Below are 18095 nucleotides of genomic sequence, written 5' to 3'. Positions count from 1 at the left end.
ATCTTGGATCGGCGGCGCTTTGACTCCAGTACGTTCACTTCTATTGAGGAAGGAGGTGTCTGCGTAAGTAAAATAACTATAACTCACTTAATTTTCAACCGATTTTCACGCGGTTTGCTTTGTTACAAACGGCAGACATGTAGTTATGATACAGGATGCTTGATGTACGTTAAAAACGCAGGCTTTCATGCTAAAATACGTTCTGCAGGTAGTCACACTACTGGCTATGCTATTCACGTACACACATATATACATATATACACACACACATATATATATATATATATATATATATAATATATATATATATATATATATATATATATATATATATATATATATATATATATACATATATATATATACACACACACAACATACACAATACAAAATACATTATAGCATATTAATGAATGTATTAATATATTTTAATAACAGACATAACAAACTTAAAAACAAAAAACATAACGGATGACCGCATACAATTGTCATAATGGAGAAAAAAAAGAAACAAATTATATAATAATGCAATCGCTATGATGTATAATTTTATAATATAATACAATCAAAGATATATGAAATGAAGCAACATACAATAAGATAATACAATATGCTATATTACTGGGTACGCTAATATGATATAATATATATATATATATATATATATATATATATATATATATATATATATATATATATATATATATATATATATATATATATATTCATGTTATATTTTAATAATATACATCCCATATTGGAATAAATACGTAAAAAATATTAACTGGAAGAAGGTCTGGCTCTCACCCAACCAATACCTGGTGACAAACAAAGTTAAAGAAATTTAAGTTAAGTTAATTCATTAATTCTATCCAACAAATGATCACATTGTAAAAAGATTCAAAAGAAATATCGATTCAAACTGTACTTTTTGTTCTGCAAATTCTGAAACAATGACACACTTATTCTGGCTGTGCCCCATTGTTCAAACTTTTTGGAGTGATATGTGTAATTTTGTGTCGGAAAGAATTGATATTGATTTTAATTTATTTTGGAAGGATGTGTTGTTTGGTGTTTTTGACCATGTAACAATTAGAACAAAGCCAAAAGAAACATTTATTATTAATTTGTTGATTATCCTCGCAAAATTCCACATCCACAAATCCAAATTCTTACGCAAAAAACCCTTTGTTTTTTACTTTTCATTGTGAATTAAAACAGTATCTGGATTCTATTAAGTGTTCTACTAATTCAAAAGCAATCAAAACCATAAATGTATGTAAATGTTTTGGCTTTCTGTTATAATGTGTTGTGCTTTTTGTTTTGTTTTTTATTTGAGTAATACTCTTTATCCCCCCTATATTCTTAATCCCCCTGGCTCCTGTGTTGTTGTACTCTTATGTATTAACGACTGTTTTGTATGTCTGTCTGTTTATGTTTTTTGTAACAAGAGAACTATTCAATAAAGCTTGTAAAAAAAAAAAGAAAAAAAAAACTTCCGGTATGAACTTCCGGTCTGGACCTCCGGTATGCATTGGTTTTGTTTTTTATTTGAGTAATACTCTTTATATGTTATAATTCAACATGAAATTGCATAATGTGAAGTTTTGTTATCATTGTACTGTTTGCAAATGTTAATTAAAAAAAAAATAAATAAATAAAAAAATATATATATTAACGAAGTGACCAACTTCCGGTATGGACTTCCGGTATGGATCGAAGTATGGCGGCGCCCTTGTCGGCCATTTTGCCTGCAGCCAGGTACTCTTGGATTTTTCTACTTATTTCAAGTGAAAATTTATTTGAAACAGGTGAAAATTGTCCAATAACAAGTTATTTTTCTGGTAATGACTCTTGTTTTAAATGTAATGAGATTTTTTGACAAAAAATGAGACATTTTAACTAGAAATAATACAAATATTCCTGGTAAGATTTTGAGTTTTTGCAGTGAGTGAGACTGCATTTGAAAAAGTTCCAATTTTCTTGACCACACAGATAAGCTCCATAGCAGATTCTGTGGTGAGTATTTGCTGGACGTGTTGATTGATACTCTAGTTCAGTTCTGAGACTCGTAACCTTGCCATACCTTAGCTTTGACTGAATTGACGCTGTAGCATCCCCGACTGATGACGGTTGACTCTCTAACTGATGGTTCATAGATGTTTTTATTCCTTCAATATAAAATCACCTCAAACACACCGTAAGAGCTATAAAGGAATAAAATACAACAAAGTTACTCTTACTATATACATACATTGTTTCATTCAACTCAAATAGAGGCCGACACAGCAGCTCGCTGGGTCGGCAAACCCGTTAACTGACAGTAAATAAATGACAGTAACCATGACAACTAAACTCAATATATACATAAATACTGTATAAAATGTACAAATAAAACAAACCTTGTGCCCCTTATCAGCCAGGTGCTTTTTGTGTCGGTTAGGCACACTTTAGCACTCCCGACACTAGTTTAGTCTTGTAGAAAATGTTTCAACAGCTGTTAAACTTTACCGTTAAATATGCGCTGAAGTTCTCGGCGAGACGCCTTCAAAATAAAAGCACTAAATATTCGTCTTAATAAAAACCAAAAATAAAAGCCTGGCTCCAAACAACGCCAATGAGCAAAACAAACACAAAAACATATTTACAAAAATGATCATATTAAAGGTCATTTACACTCCCACCAAATCATTACTGGTTTTCATCCCTTTATCATCATACTTGATGTAAAGCATGAATGATTTCAAAACCACGTGACCTTTAATTTTAGTGACTGATTAAAAAATGTCCATTAACTAATTATACTACAAAAGATATGGTTGCGGAGTGAACTGCTGCCTCATAAAAGAATGTCCGTAGAGAGGCATCGTCCAGCCTGCCTGATGAGGATGAGAGAGTAGAACGAAGAACATTCTTCACCGTTCGGATCTGTCTCTCCCATACGCCTCCAGCATGGCTTGCACGTGGAGCGTTCATGCTAAAGTCACATTGTTTCTCAGCCAAAAACGTAGTCAGACGATCAGCATCCACTTGCTTGAGAGCTTCATTCAGTTCGTTTTTAGCTCCAACAAAGTTCATTCCTTGGTCACATTTTATGTCTCGTACTGCTCCTCTTATAGCAATGAAACAACGAAGTCCGTTTATGAAGGCATCTGTTGACATGTCGTCTAACATTTCAATGTGAATAGCTCGACAGCAAAGGCAGGTAAAAAGCAGTCCGTATCTCTTTTGTACCTTATGTACTTGTTTGGTGAAAAACGGGCTGAAACACTCCATTCCACAATAGGTGAAAGGTGGTGATGGATCCACACGTTCAGACGGCAAATCCGCCATTCGCTGTTCCTCTGTGAGCCTTCTGAGTTTTCGACATGTAACACATTGATGTAGATGCGTTGCCACAGCTCTGTTGATTCCTGGAATCCAAAATCCGTTTGATCTGATCTCATTAATAGTCGAGCCTTTTCCTTGATGTTTGACCTTCTCGTGACAGTGAGCAATTATTGCTTTGGTGATGGGATGACTCTTTGGTATAATTACCGGATGCTTCAGTGAGGTAGGGAGCGATGCATTTTTTAGTCTTCCTCCCACCTTGAGGAGTCCATCTTGATCAATAAAGGCATCCAACCTAAACAGTTTACTCTGAGAGGGAAGTTGAGTTACCTTACTGAGCAACTTTATCTCTTCTGGATACGCGTGTCTCTGTAAGTCTCTTATGATGATGCAGCGCGCGTCTTCTCGTTCTTGCACGGTGCTGTGGTCTGTCGACTTATCATTCCTGACCCGACGAATGAGACGAGCGACAGCCTGAGTTGCCTTTGACCATGAAGAAAACTTTGACAGGCGGTCTGAGAGACTTGACTGTTCCCGTGTCTGTGTGTTTAGAGTCTGAATCCTCTTAACTTCAGGATCTCCAATCCGTATTTCTGCGCTAACATCCGTAGCTGGAGGTATCTCTTTCTTTAACACATCCAGGAAGCGGATGTCATCATGAGACACAGTCTTTCCGTCCTTATTAGCATCCTTAAAGTCAGACTCGAGAACCCTGAGTGCTTCAGCTGTGGTCACCGGAGGAAGCTCTCTGACAGAAGCTCTGTGGCACATGTTGGTGATGCTTGGTGAGTTTTGGTGAGGTGATGAACAGCCTACAATAGTCCACCCCAAATCCGTCTGAACTGCATATGGTTCACTATCTCCTCCAATAATTACCTGCCGTGGTGCCAGTGCCCTTGAGCAATTGTAGCCGATCAGCAGACCGACTTCACATTCCAGCTGTGGTGGGATTTCATCTGCTATTTTGATGAGATGATTCCAGTTCCGTGCCGTGTCACAGGTAGGAATGTGTGTTCGATTCACTGGTATACAGTTCTTGGTGTAAGCAGGGGGGAGATCAATGTGGATAGCTGAGCTGTAACCTCTCACTCTTAAACCTGACACTCTTTGACTATGCATTAATGTATCCTTCCCTGTCATGGTCGTTAGTTTCAGTCTTACAGGATGTGTTTGAGTCTGTAAACTATTGCTGACTTCTTGGTCAATGAAGACTGTATCGCTTTGGGTATCAAGCAGCGCATAAACAAGTCTTTCTGTACCTGGATTGCTGACAGAAGAAACCCACACTGGCGTTATCATTGAAGTGTTGGTAGATGGCTCCTTCGTTGTCACACCGAGAGCCAATGTGGTTGCTGTTTCCTCTGTGGTACTTTGATTTGAGACTGACGTGGGCTTGGCTTTGGAGTAGGTGTCATCGTGGAGAAGCGTAGGATGTCTTGCTTTACATTTATCACATGTATGTCTATTGCGGCAGTCTTTGGCATTATGGCCCATCCTCAGGCAGCCATAACAAAGTTTATTTTCTCTCACATATTTCCGTCGTTCCTCCAGAGCTTTTCCTTTAAACTCAGGACAGTGATGAAGTTGATGTTTGTTGTCTTGACAAAACAGACATGGTGGCTTTAAACTTGTTTTCAACTGTCCTTGTGTTTCAGTGTCTGTAACTGTCTGTGTATGATAAACACTGGATTTACATTTATTTTCCTTCAGATGACGTGATGAGTTAGCCTCTGATGAGTGGAGAGCATGGAATGAAGTAATAGGATTACATGCAATTTCTGCCTCATTTACAATGAAGAAGACAAACTCCTGGAAACTGGGAAACTCCTGGTCTTCTCTCATGACTTGAGTGACTTTGCGGTTCCACTGTGATGCTGCCCAATCTGGTAGCTTTTGAACCAATTTCTGGTTTTCTTCACAATCATTTAAAATGTTCAGACCTTTAACATAAGGCATGGCTTCCATACATGAGTGTAAGAAATCAGCGAATGCTCTGAGTCCCTCAGCATCTCTGGGTTGGATCTTTGGCCAGTTTGCTAGTTTTTCCCTGAATGCTTTTTGTACAACAAACGGCTGACCGTACCTGTGGTTGAGACGATTCCATCCATCTTTATAGGCTTCATCATCATTTCTAAAAAATATGCCGTCAAGTGTCTTTCGAGCTGGACCTGCTACATATTTCTTCAAATAATGCAATTTGTCAGCTGATGCAATGTTCCTTTTGTCTATGAGGGATGTGAAGGAAGCCTTCCACTCAATGAACTGAATAGGATCACCAGTAAATACTGACGGTTCTGGCATTGGGAGCCTGTTCAGAGCTATGCTATCTTGGACTGCTTGAGCCAGATAACTTACATCTGTCCTCGCAGGTGCAGCTGTTACTGTGATGTCAGTGGGCTGCTGTATGAGAGCTGAAGGAGGAGGATACACATATTGATGTTCTCTTGTTCTCATCTGATCAGCCAAATTAACACTTGCCTCCTGTATTACTTCCTGATCATAAGTTGTGAGCCTCGCTCGTGCAGCTTTAATGTCCTTTTCTGCCTTTAATCTTTCCAACTCACGTTTTTGAGCCTCAAGTTCCTTTCTTTGTTGCTCCTCTAAGAGTTGAATCTTTTCCTTTTGTTTCTCCTCTTTTAGAAACACTTCATATTCTGCCTCCTTTGCTGCTAATTCTGCTGCAGCATCTGCTCTTTTTGCTACTATGACAGAGTATTGACTGGAACCTTTACTTGAGTGTTGACTTGGAGGTGCAGCTGTGGATCCATAGATGGAGTGAGCATAGTCTCTGTTAAGAAGCTCATGAAGACGTTGTCTTACTGCTTCACTATCAAATTCTCCATCTATGCCTGATATCCTTTCAAAGGCAATTTTAAGAATGTCCCTTGTCACTGCCTCACAGGCATCAATACGACGTCTTGTCTCATTAGATGGAGTGAGGTGAGCTCTGATTTCTATGTACAGGTTTATAACACAGTTTTTTTCTTCTTCAAGTGTGTCTATAAGATTTGCAATGTCACTTTCAGGAATGTTTGACTTTAACTTTTCTCTAGCCTTACGTGCCTGAACCTTCCATTGTTCATACATTTGGGTCAACCTTTTCTCCTTTTTGTGAGCCTCCTCCTCATGATATGCAAGCATCTTTTCCGTGGGAATCCGTAAGCGACCAGAGCGACGAAGATCCTCCTCTGCAGTATCCTTATCCTTCATCTGTTCAGAGTCTCTGTCGTCTAGAGGCGTCTTTGCTGATGCTTCCATGTTGTGAAGAGGTACCACAATCCTTGACCATCACATCAGGTCCCTCTGCAGTTGTCCTTGGTCAGCGGCGTGATGTGAGGGATGAGGTGAAGCTCTTACTGTAGCATCCCCGACTGATGACGGTTGACTCTCTAACTGATGGTTCATAGATGTTTTTATTCCTTCAATATAAAATCACCTCAAACACACCGTAAGAGCTATAAAGGAATAAAATACAACAAAGTTACTCTTACTATATACATACATTGTTTCATTCAACTCAAATAGAGGCCGACACAGCAGCTCGCTGGGTCGGCAAACCCGTTAACTGACAGTAAATAAATGACAGTAACCATGACAACTAAACTCAATATATACATAAATACTGTATAAAATGTACAAATAAAACAAACCTTGTGCCCCTTATCAGCCAGGTGCTTTTTGTGTCGGTTAGGCACACTTTAGCACTCCCGACACTAGTTTAGTCTTGTAGAAAATGTTTCAACAGCTGTTAAACTTTACCGTTAAATATGCGCTGAAGTTCTCGGCGAGACGCCTTCAAAATAAAAGCACTAAATATTCGTCTTAATAAAAACCAAAAATAAAAGCCTGGCTCCAAACAACGCCAATGAGCAAAACAAACACAAAAACATATTTACAAAAATGATCATATTAAAGGTCATTTACAGACGCCACTGTGCATACACCTCCTTCCTCAATAGAAGTGAACGCACTGAAGTCAAAGCGACACCGATCCAAGATGGCGGCCACGCCCAACGTTCTCAGGCAGTCAATGCGGCGTCTATGTGTCTATGATCACACCCATCTGTGCTGCATTGCCAACACCCTTTGGCCTTTCCTGCAGATACTTTCTCTTTCACAAATCTCAGTTCCCCACCTCAGACCTGCAGTGTCTCTTCCTCTCTCCTTCAAAGTTTAGAGTGCCTTTCACCTACGCCGCTGCCGGCAGGGTTATTTGCGCGGTTCTTGCTTATATTTGAACATTGATCTTTTTTTTTTTTTTGCTCTTCTAGTTTTGTCCTCCAGTTACAGCGTCTTGCCTCCCTGGTCTGTCTTTGTCATTGTTTTCTTCTGTAACAGGTGAGCAGTTTGAAAATCTGATCTGATTTTCCGAAGGATTATTAATCTGCATCAGATTAATCATTTATGAGCTGCTGACCACATCTGTCACGCTGAGCAGAAAGGGTCATTTTTACGTTGTGATGTATCTTTCAGCTCCTGCAGAAAAGTCATGGATGATTTTGTTCGTGATAAACTAAAGGAATGGGGTCTGAGCGAGTGGGAGAACAATTTTAAAGGTAAACTTTGAAAAAATGTTTAAGGATAAGACTTCAGCACTGTTGTTCCGTTTGCTGTTTTGTCATTGCTCTAACTTAGTCAAAATAGAAAGAGATATTGAAAACAAGGGAAAGGAGTTAATTCGATGATGTAACAAGCTGTTTAATGCTGAATATGAAATTATAAACTTCACATCTGAATCTGTAATTTGTCACACTTTTATAACATCGATTTATGCAGTTAAATAAAATAACTTACCAGATCATCTTTTTATTTTAGATGAAGGCATCGACGAGGAAAGTTTCTATTTACTTGGTGATCAGGACATTAATGATTTGTTTCCAAAAAAAGGACCACGACTAAAGTTCAAGGCCAAATTTGGGCTGTTAAAGGTAAAGTTCAGCACTGTGAATGCATATTGTACATGTTTGTATAAATACTTAGGTATAGGTAATTACATTCTATTAAGTGGACTTTTCTTTTTCGTTATGACGGTATATGCAGATTAAAATATTCATTAATAACCTTAGAATAGGCCAAAAGATTTTGAAATCTTTACTATTTCTGTTTTGCATCCATATTATTGCCACTAGGAAGAACAAAACGCAAATCAAGATAAAGAGGATTTGTCTGATTTCCACTGATTCATTGTTGAAAGATATGATTATTATAGTTTTTATTTTCACTATTTGCATAAAATTTTCATGCCATAACAGTGATGTAATTTATCTCTGGTTTCCACAGCCTCATGAAGAAGCAGCTGCTTCGACTGAGGTAAAGATGGCGTTTAAACATTTATTGACTGAACATGCCTTTACTCTATATTTGCTTTTCTATACACTTAGCTGTCTTTAAACATGGTCATCTTTCATAGAACTGGTTCACTGTCGTTGCAGTGAGTAAGGAGGATTGTGAATTACAGCACTTATTATTTTTTCTTGACTCATCCATCCAGTATTTTACCAGGCAAATCCTGGATGGAATATCAGGTGTATAAATACAAATTTAAACACAAAGAATTGTGTTTGCAAAAACCTTTGAAATAGTGTGTAAATGAAAGGATGATTATAAAAACCTGTTTAAAAGTCTCATATGTGTTCATCCTCAGTTACCCTCCACAAGCGATAAAGGTTGGCTATATGATTTCTTAAATTATTTATCATATAAATTATTAATATTAAAATAATTTACAATAAATCCAAGAAACAAATTATTATTTTTTCTTTCAAAAAAAACTAAGGAAAGAGAAAGATGGATCGTCAGATGGAGTCAAATGAAGTGCATACACCACATAAACGACAGTGTGACAACGAAACAAGAGCATCCTCAGGTATTTCTTATGACACAGTAGTAACATGCCCTTGATTTCTTCAACTTTACACTTATGGTTTCTTTTACATGTTTATTGTTTGATTTTTACTTCCATTCTAGCAGAAGCAATAATACTGTCTGAGGTGAAGGCCAAAATAGGAGTTGTCCTCGACAAATTGCGTTCCCAAAACAACACAAAGCTTGGTGCTTTCGTGGAGTAAGTATTTAATAGTAAGTTACTTTCTGTTAGCATATTCGTTTTAAGAAAGCTCTTATACAAAAGAAAGTAAGGTATTTTGTTTGAATGTAATTTACAGCACACCTTAAAAACGACAAAAGATCGGCTGATTTCTGTTCACTTTAAGCTTTGACAAAGTTCATGCTGCAGGTTCAAGGTCATGTTCAGGAGTTTTCTGATATTAAAATATTTAAAACAACCAAGGCTGATAAAATACATGTTCTGCTAAAAATAAAAGATCAATATATTTAAAACAAAATGCACATCAAAACAAACAGATAAACAACACAGGTAAATGTAAGATGACAAGGGCTGTTTCACAAAACCAGGATAATGGATTAAGCCGGGATATGCCAGATATCCTGAGTGAATCAAACCTGGATTCGGTTCCACAAAAGCAGTATCACATAAATTACCATGGGGATATATCCTGTGCAGGATTAGTTACATTAACAACAGCCAGGTTTAGTTAAGCCCAGACGCGGCGCCAGGATTTATAGCTGGGATAGGCTCCAGCGGACCCCCGTGACCCTGCAAAGGATAAAGCGGGTATAGATAATGGATGGATGGATGGATGTTCAGTCAGGTCACGCCAATCAGAAACCAATGTGTTTTGTCCGTGATTCTGTTTGGACCTTTTTAAAAAAAGTTCAATTTTTGCCCACGCCCTCACCGTGACACAGATGATCTGTGTTGGACTCAGATATTTCACAAGTGGTCCTACATGCAGTCGGAGACTCACAGCCGGAGGTTCTGCTGATTTTTAAACTTAATAATTTCTTTTTAAATGAATCAACTTTAAATCTCAATTCTTCACAGATCGAAAGTCCTTGATCTGGAGACAAAGAAGAGGGAGATTGTTGGCGTCTTTGGTAAAACGGGGGCTGGAAAGAGCTCTTTGATAAACGCTGTGATTGGACAGAAGAATCTTTTGCCTTCTGGAAGCGTGAATGCATGCACCTCAGTCATGATCAAAGTGGAGGGAAACATGCACACACCAAAGTATGAGGCAGAGATTGAGTTCATTACAACAGAGGTAAAATAAAAAAAAAGGACAATAAACATGCCTTTTATTTCTTGTTGTTACTTGTATGTTAGAATTTAGCTGTAAAAACGCAGTTTTAGTTTCAGTACAAGGTGAACAAGTAAATGTTAAAAGACATTTTTGTCTTTGCCTTTTAGGAGTGGAAAGATGAGCTGTGGCCAATTAGTCAGTCTGTTGGTGATCATGAAGATCAGGACCCGGAGGATGAGACTGTTCAAAAACTGTCAGCTGTGTATGGAGATGAATGGAACAAAAAGCCACCTGAAAGCCTCATGGACAAAAAATACTTCACAGAAATCCCAGAATTCCTCTACTCCAAGAGGAAGAATTTGACATATGACTCAGTAAGTTAAGCTTACACTTGCTTTGTTTCAGAAAAAAATGATAGCTACTACTACTACTACTACTACTGTCATTTAGAAAATACTTTTATCCAAACCGACTTACATCTGAAAGAACATAAGCAAGTAATCACATAGGAGGGTCCAGCATGGATACGTGCTGGTGAGACTGCTGTGAGTCCAGTTGGACACAGGTGCTGCCATGCTAGTGCTAGATTATTCGTTTTTTGTTCCCTTCCCACCCTACAACGGCCCCTTTTATTCAGCAAAACTAGTCTTAAATTCACCACCATGCAATCATCTTGGCATAAGTGCATGCAGCTTTCTCAATGCTGAGTCATGCAAAGAGCTGGACAATTTTTCTAACTCTTTAATTCTGATGAGCAGAGAAGAAAACTAGATGCAGAAATGTTCCTTAAAGAGCTGAGTCTTTAGCTTGCTCTTAAAAGTAAGTATGGAGCCTGCAGATTGTACAGAGTTTGCTAGGTCATTCCACCATCAGGGAACAATGGAGGAAAAGAGTCTATCTACTCATTTCAAACCACTTTGTTGCTAATTATAATGATCTCATTGCAGTGGATTTGTGTACAAATGAGTGAGTAAATAGCTGTTTATCAATTAGATCTAATTACAATCACTGCTAGCAAGTGTACATCTCATGGGTGTAAAGTTCTTATTATAAAACAACACAAAGATGATACCAATAGTGTCAATGCATGTATGTATTAAATGTCATGTAAGTAGTGGAAATTTTTGTTCTTCCATTCTTAAAAACTTTTTTTTTTTTAATTGTCAGACAGATGCATTACTCTGAATCTCTCTCTAAGTAGCAAAATGTACTCTGTGGGAGGAAACAGAATAGATGGCCAGAACCAAGTCTTTCTTCTTCAGGAACTATTGTCAGATTTTTTGCTCAGTGCTTTGGGTTATTATGATGTTTAAAAATTCACCAACTGCTGTCAAAACCATACGTGCTTTCACCTGTAATTATTTTCTCACCTACTTTTTTTTCACCTAAATAATAAGTTGTACATTTTAATGAATCAATTGATGTATTTATTTTCTGCCATATCTATGCCTTCATTTACTGTGTTGGTTCTATCTAGATTCATATCATTAAATCAATCAAAGTCATGGTCTCATCTTACCCGATCCTTGTATTAATTCATATTCTTTTTATTTATTTATTTAATAAATGAACTGCCCTTTATTAATTTAGTTGTCTTTTTTCACTTCTGCAGCCTAAAGACTTATCTTCAGAATTAAAAAAGTACACAAGAAATGAAACAAATCAGGGAGAAGATACAGGTGATACCCGGTGGTACTGGCCACTGGTCAAGTGTGTGACTTTAAAGGTGCCACACAATCATCTTCTCCAGCACGTCACACTGGTGGACCTTCCTGGGAACGGGGACCGTAACAAGAGCAGAGATCAAATGTGGAAAGGGGTGATTATTATTATTATTAGGGCCCGAGCACTGACAGTGCGAAGGCCCTATTGTATCTGTAGAAATTTTTTGTTTTTTTCTCGTTTTTATTTTTCCAATGAAATGAGGGCCTTTTTGCCCCCCTAAACGTGCCCCAAAAGTCACTAAATTTTGCACGCAAGCCTGGCCAGGCAAAAAATTTTATATTTCATGGTTTGCATTAATGGGCGTGGCCTAATGGCTCAACAGCTCCCCCTAGAAAACTTTGTGCCTCAAGCCCCACAATACGGTTAGACGTACATGCAAAAAAATCGCTACACACCTGTATCATGTCGCAACTTAAAGAAATGTCTCTTGGTGGCCGAAACCGAACAGGAAGTCGGCCATTTTGAACATTTTGAATTAATCGTCGTCATTTTGGCGAAATTTATGCCATTTCTTCAGCTGCTTCAGAGCCTGAACCGTAACGTGCACCCAGGTATGTTATACATCAAAATGTACGTCTCCATCCTGCGACGACGTGCATTACTTTTCTTTTTCAAAAGCGTTACCGTGGCGACGCTAGACACCAAAAAGCGCCCCCCCCTTCATCTGATTGGTCCAAATTTGATAGTTCCCCAAAAGTCACCAAAGTTTGCACGCAAGCCAGGCCTGGCGATGAATTTGATATTTCATGGTTTGCTTTTTAATGGGCGTGGTCTAATGGCTCAACAGCGCCCCCTAGAATACTTTTTTCTGCCATAACTTTTGAATGGTTTGACATAGAGAGTCGTGGGTGGTGTCATCGGACTCGGTATTGAGTCCTTGACCTTCATTGGTCTGAATTAGCCCGGCCCCTTCTTCTGATTGGTTGTCCCTATTTTCTGTTATAACCCTTAAATGGTTTGACAAAGAGAGTTGTGGGTGGTGTCATCGAACTGGGTTTTGAGTACTTGACCTTCATTGGTGCAAATTGCACGCACGAGGGCCCGTTCATCGCTGCTTACAGCTTTAATTATTGTTATTATTATTATTATTATTATTATTATTATTATTATTATTATTATTATTATATGCTTTGCAAATTTACCAGAACCTGTAATGTTCTCAAATCTATTTCCTAATCATGAATTATTGTGAATATTATTCCAATACGTATTCTGCCCCTATAGGTTATTGGGAATTGTTCGACAGTGTGGATTGTAGCTGAAATCAATCGAGCAGCATCAGAAAAGGAACCCTGGGAGATCCTTGAAAGCTCATGTCACCTCCTCGGAAATGGTGGCGAGTGTCAACGCATTCACTTCATCTGCACCAAATCTGATATCGAAGATGATCAGTAAGCAAGCCTACAGGATTTACCCTAAACATGAAAGTCAATAAGAAAAAAAAAACAAAACAATGGCTGCAAGTCATAGTCTGTTAATTGAAATATATGTACTGTATATATATTTGTCAGTTTAATAATATATGTACACTATATCTTCAAACATTACATATACTTTTTTAAACAGTTCAACAGATGTCCCCGATATTGACATACTTAAGAGGAACGCAAATGTGAAAAAGGAACTGAAAAAGGAATTCAACAGGCATCAGGAAATTAAAGTGAGTTTCAAATACTGAGAGAAGGTTTTTCAGGGATTGTTTACTTCAAAAAATATGATAAGCTTCCATTTTCCCCAGAAACACTTCAGTGATAAATGCTTCAAGGTCTTCACAGTGAGCTCCAGAGAGTTTTTTAAAAGGAAACTTTTAAAAGAGGAAGACACTGGTAAGTTTGTCTATTTTGTTAGACTTTGTATATACAGAAATTATGCAAAACATATGTCCTCATTTTTGTTTCTTTTTTTAAAGTTTTTTTTGTGGCTCTAGTGGCCTTTATTCAAGGTGTAAACAGGAAGTGGGTAGATACAGAGAAGGGGGATGACATGCAACAAAGGGCCGCAGGCCGGGACTCAAACTTGCGACCGCTGCAGGAGGACTGTAGCCTCAGTGGGCCGCTTGCTTTAACCACTGTGACACCCAGCCAGCGAGCCCTCATTTTTGTTTCTTTGTTTTAAGATGAGAAAATGTTGTTTTACATTTTTACTTGTCTTTGTTTTGTTCTTTTACAGAAATACCCAAGCTTCAGGAGTTCCTGGAAATGCTCAACGAATGTCATTCAGAGACACTTAACTATGTGTCTGGGGCTTATGGGCTTCTCTCTCTGATTCAAGGAGCCAGTCTTGGAGAAGCGGTGAGATGGATGTCATACGTATTTAAAGGAATAATCTATAGAACTGATTAACTTTCCTGAAACTATTCTCACCTTGATTGATGGAAAAATAAAGAAAAGCTATCTTGATGACCTCTACAGGACCCTACATGACCAAGACATCTACATGAACTGAAATTCATATAAAAATCAAAGCAGTTTGCACACAAAAATTTTAAAACATTTTTCTTAAAACTTGTTTTTAGGTTGCTGAAAAAACAAAAGTGTGTGAAGACCTTGGGAGAAACTTGTACCTTCAACTTGACTCTATCAAAAAAGAAATGGAGGAAACCTACAATGCCTTTGAAAAGTGTCTTACTGAAGGAGTTGAAAATTCAAAAAATTCCTGTGAAAGAACCTTGGATTCCTTCCTTCATCCTAGAGTATGCATTTTGATCAGAAACATTGGATCAATATTGACCTTCTGTAAATGCATGTTCAGAATGAATGTTTCACTGTTATGTCACAGCGGAAGTCTGGCAGAGGATTTCACAAAACACTGAAGTGTCTCGTCAATAACAGTGGCATCCACCCACGAAAACAATTAAACCTCAACTTGAAGTTGGCTTTGAAACTCACTAACAGCATTGATGAGACATTCAAGAACACCTTCCCGTAAGAAATTAACATGCACAAAAATAATTAAGTTACTCATTTTCCGGCTGTCGGGAATATTTGGAATCAGCTAGTAATCCAATTTTACCAGATGATCAAAATACTAAAGTAATGATGATTTTTATTTCAACATTTTCAGAAATGATGGAGAGAGTGCACCATTCAATAGTGTCATCAGGGAGTTTTCTCTTGAGACTGAGAAGCTGATTCAGAACTACAAAGATGTTGAACTGCAGCTGATATTTCTCAAGAGAGAGGTAAAGTTGCAAAAATAAAAATGATCTAAGTTACCAGTATAAATTTGGTTAAAACTGTATTCATTATAGTATTCGTTTCTAATTTTAATTCTCTGACTTCAAAGCTGATATAGTTTATTACTGTTAGCTATGTGCTGGAGAACTCAGTAGTTGTATTTACAGACTTACACACTCTTACCCAGTCTTGAAATAGCATATTTTTTTATTTAAAGTAAAATTTGAAATAGTTTCAAATCGTTGGTCCCTGTTAGGAGGAACAGATAAAGACAAAACTGAACAAAGTCATCCGTGAGGACAAGAAAACCATCTATCGCAGTCTGATAGAGACCATTGAGGAAAACATGCAAGAGGGCTACAACAGTAAGAAAGTTATTTAGTTATGCGAAAGAATGTTAGCTATGCGTAAAATTCATGTAAGCATTTTATTTCATTTTCTTTTGAAGAAGCAGCAGAATTCACAGGGAAGGACTCTCTGCTAAACATGAGGGAAAAGATTAAGGAACATGTCCATGATGCAATGAACAACATGTTTGACCGAGCCAAGGACGTGATGTTGAACAAACTGAAAGACTTGATGGTTTGTCCCATTATATAAAATTACCTTTTACACGTTGAGACTGAAAACTATGCAGAGCTTTCATTCTGCAGTTTTAAATGTTTTTTATGGTCATTTTTAAAGTTAAAAGATGTGTATCATTTAATTTTTTCAAATCAATTCTTTGCTTTGTGTTAAATTACAATATTTTTAATGCCAAATTAGGAATCTGTCTGGAAGACACTGGAGGACAACATGAAGGAATCAATCCACTGTTCCCTCCTGATGGAGGACCACTCAATCCCAGGTATAGTAACACAATAGTTTTATGATAATCACAAAAATTATCAAGAAACTAAACTAATCAGTGGGTGAAAACAAAATTAGGTTTTAAATTATAAATTATTATTGGGTCAGATGAAAACAGGATGTGTAACTCTCTGTAACTGTCCTCTGACCTCCAAATATGGACTTTATTTCTTGATTAAAACTAGTAAACACTAGTGTTTTGAAAATTTTGCAAAATGCTCTGATACTGTGTTTTAAAATGTAATTATTTTATTTTCTAAATATTATGAGGAAAGGGGATATGGAGTTTCAAAGTTTCAAACAGCAAAAATAAATGTATATATTTTCCACCACCAGTAATCTTGAAAGGGAATATGACAAGGTGAAAATACTGTTGCAGAAGAGTAAAATCAAGTAAAATTATTATTGAAACACTAAACTTTTGTTTTCCCACAGATGTTTCAGAAGAGCTTGAAACCGTACAAGAATTCTACAATAAACTGAAAACCAGCTCAAATATGAAAAAGTAATGGAGGTAAATTAAATTAAATTAAACAACCTTAAAAGTTTTGGTGCTAACTAACAAATGTTAATAATCCATTTATTTCTGTCTGTCCAACAGATGCACTGAAGCCAGGAGACAGGAGTCTATGAAAATAACAATCCCGGATACTTAAGTTCAAGCTCCTGAACATTTTGAGATAAAAGTTATAATTAATGTCTTTTTTTAAATGGTGGTATTATAATGTCAACTTTTTTTTCACTTGTCTGTCATCCCTCTTCTTTTTTCTTTGAATACACAGCCAGATTTTAATCATTCATGGGATTTATGTTTGTGTTATTACTGTAGTTGTTGATTCCCTTTGTTTTATTAGAGAGAGATGGAAAATGTGCAAATGTAATTACAGTAAAATGCTTAGTTCCCAATTTAATTCAACCAGGGATGTTATTTCCTTTCATCACACCTTGAAACCTTATTTTGATATAAGTCAATGTTGGTTCATGGGATGGGAAGAAAACATTTCCATTGATTTATGATGATGAAATTTAATGCTGCACCTTGAATATAGTTCATATTGTAGATTTGATGAGGCAGAGATTTTGAAGGAGTTTTGCTCAAATTAAAATGTTGAGCTGAGCTGCAGGCCGAGCCCCTCTCTGCCTGAGTGCATCAGGTGTGTCTCTCAGGAGGAAGGTAGCCGACTGATTGCACCAGGTGGGAATGGTCTGGTGATGAGTGGATGTGGAGACTGCAGGACTAAAGCTTGTTTCAAATAAGGAAGAAGCAGCCGGTGAGCGTGCATTTGGTGCAAGTTAAAATGTCAGTTAAAAAATGTGGGGCATTTTCTAAATAATTTCAAGTTAAAAGTAATTTAAAAAACGTGATTTGTGTATTTACAGCAATTAAAAGCAGAGTAAAGTTTGTTGAGTAGAGCTTTAAAATGTGATTAGCTTGTTTGGGGGTTTAAATATAGGGGGGATTTTTTCTATCTATTTTCAAGATTAATTTCTAGAAGTTTCTTGGGTTACATTTCCTTGAACTTCTGTTTGGGTTTGTGTTTAAGGTTTTTCACCTGCTTTTTGGCCATTGACAACGTTCAAAATAAAATAATTGATTCCTGGTCACTGAGTGAATTCCAGTTTGTATCTCCTGAAGGGCACATAGTCAGCTTTTCTGCACAACAAATGCATATTTCTCACAAATGTGTTACCATTTAATGAAGTCAAGGACTCAAAACTAAGTCTGATGGCACCACCCACGACTCTCTATATCAAACCATTCAAAAGTTATGGCAGAAAATAGGGACTATCAAATATTGACCAATCAGAAGAAGGGGCTAATTCATGCCAATGAAGGTCAAGTACTCAATAGGACACTGGCTTGTGCCCTGTTGAGTTTTTTAATCAATCAATCGTACCCTACAGCGTAGGCTCT

The 18095-nt window shown here is 37.2% G+C and overlaps 1 protein-coding gene across 5 annotated transcripts; it reads left to right on the top strand.

Moving 5' to 3' along the window:
* Window positions 1-12: 12 nt before the first annotated feature.
* LOC133421511 (nuclear GTPase SLIP-GC-like) lies at window positions 13-17461 on the top strand. Of its 5 annotated transcripts, XM_061711150.1 has the most exons (23): window positions 13-63; window positions 7602-7668; window positions 7804-7886; window positions 8146-8258; window positions 8611-8640; window positions 8975-8996; window positions 9107-9196; window positions 9298-9394; window positions 10235-10451; window positions 10598-10804; window positions 12043-12249; window positions 13380-13546; window positions 13722-13815; window positions 13894-13981; window positions 14325-14446; window positions 14671-14847; window positions 14934-15079; window positions 15219-15336; window positions 15588-15696; window positions 15780-15913; window positions 16097-16178; window positions 16616-16685; window positions 16782-17461. In XM_061711150.1, the coding sequence occupies exons 3-23, from the start codon at window positions 7820-7822 to the stop codon at window positions 16834-16836; spliced, it is 2412 nt and encodes an 803-aa protein (XP_061567134.1). In that variant the 5' UTR covers window positions 13-63; window positions 7602-7668; window positions 7804-7819; the 3' UTR covers window positions 16837-17461. The 5 variants fall into 5 exon arrangements, with proteins under 5 accessions (XP_061567134.1, XP_061567135.1, XP_061567136.1 ...); XM_061711151.1 differs by lacking the exon at window positions 13-63 and having other exon boundaries at window positions 7262-7668; window positions 9301-9394; XM_061711152.1 differs by lacking the exon at window positions 13-63 and having other exon boundaries at window positions 7262-7668; window positions 15786-15913.
* Window positions 17462-18095: the final 634 nt, after the last annotated feature.

The sequence above is a fragment of the Cololabis saira genome, chromosome 21 (genome assembly GCF_033807715.1).
Source record: "Cololabis saira isolate AMF1-May2022 chromosome 21, fColSai1.1, whole genome shotgun sequence".
NCBI lineage: Eukaryota > Metazoa > Chordata > Actinopteri > Beloniformes > Belonidae > Cololabis > Cololabis saira.
Note: the sequence above shows the minus strand (reverse complement) of the source record. Positions and strands in the feature narration are given on the sequence as shown.

Bases quoted from the DNA above. Each gene is read 5' to 3' on its own strand.
- LOC133421511 (XM_061711150.1), top strand. From the start codon at position 7,820: ATGGATGATTTTGTTCGTGATAAACTAAAGGAATGGGGTCTGAGCGAG. The intron at 7,887-8,145 runs GTAAACTTTGAA...TTTTTATTTTAG, and splicing joins GTGGGAGAACAATTTTAAAG to ATGAAGGCATCGACGAGGAA. The intron at 15,337-15,587 runs GTAAAGTTGCAA...GGTCCCTGTTAG, and splicing joins TGATATTTCTCAAGAGAGAG to GAGGAACAGATAAAGACAAA.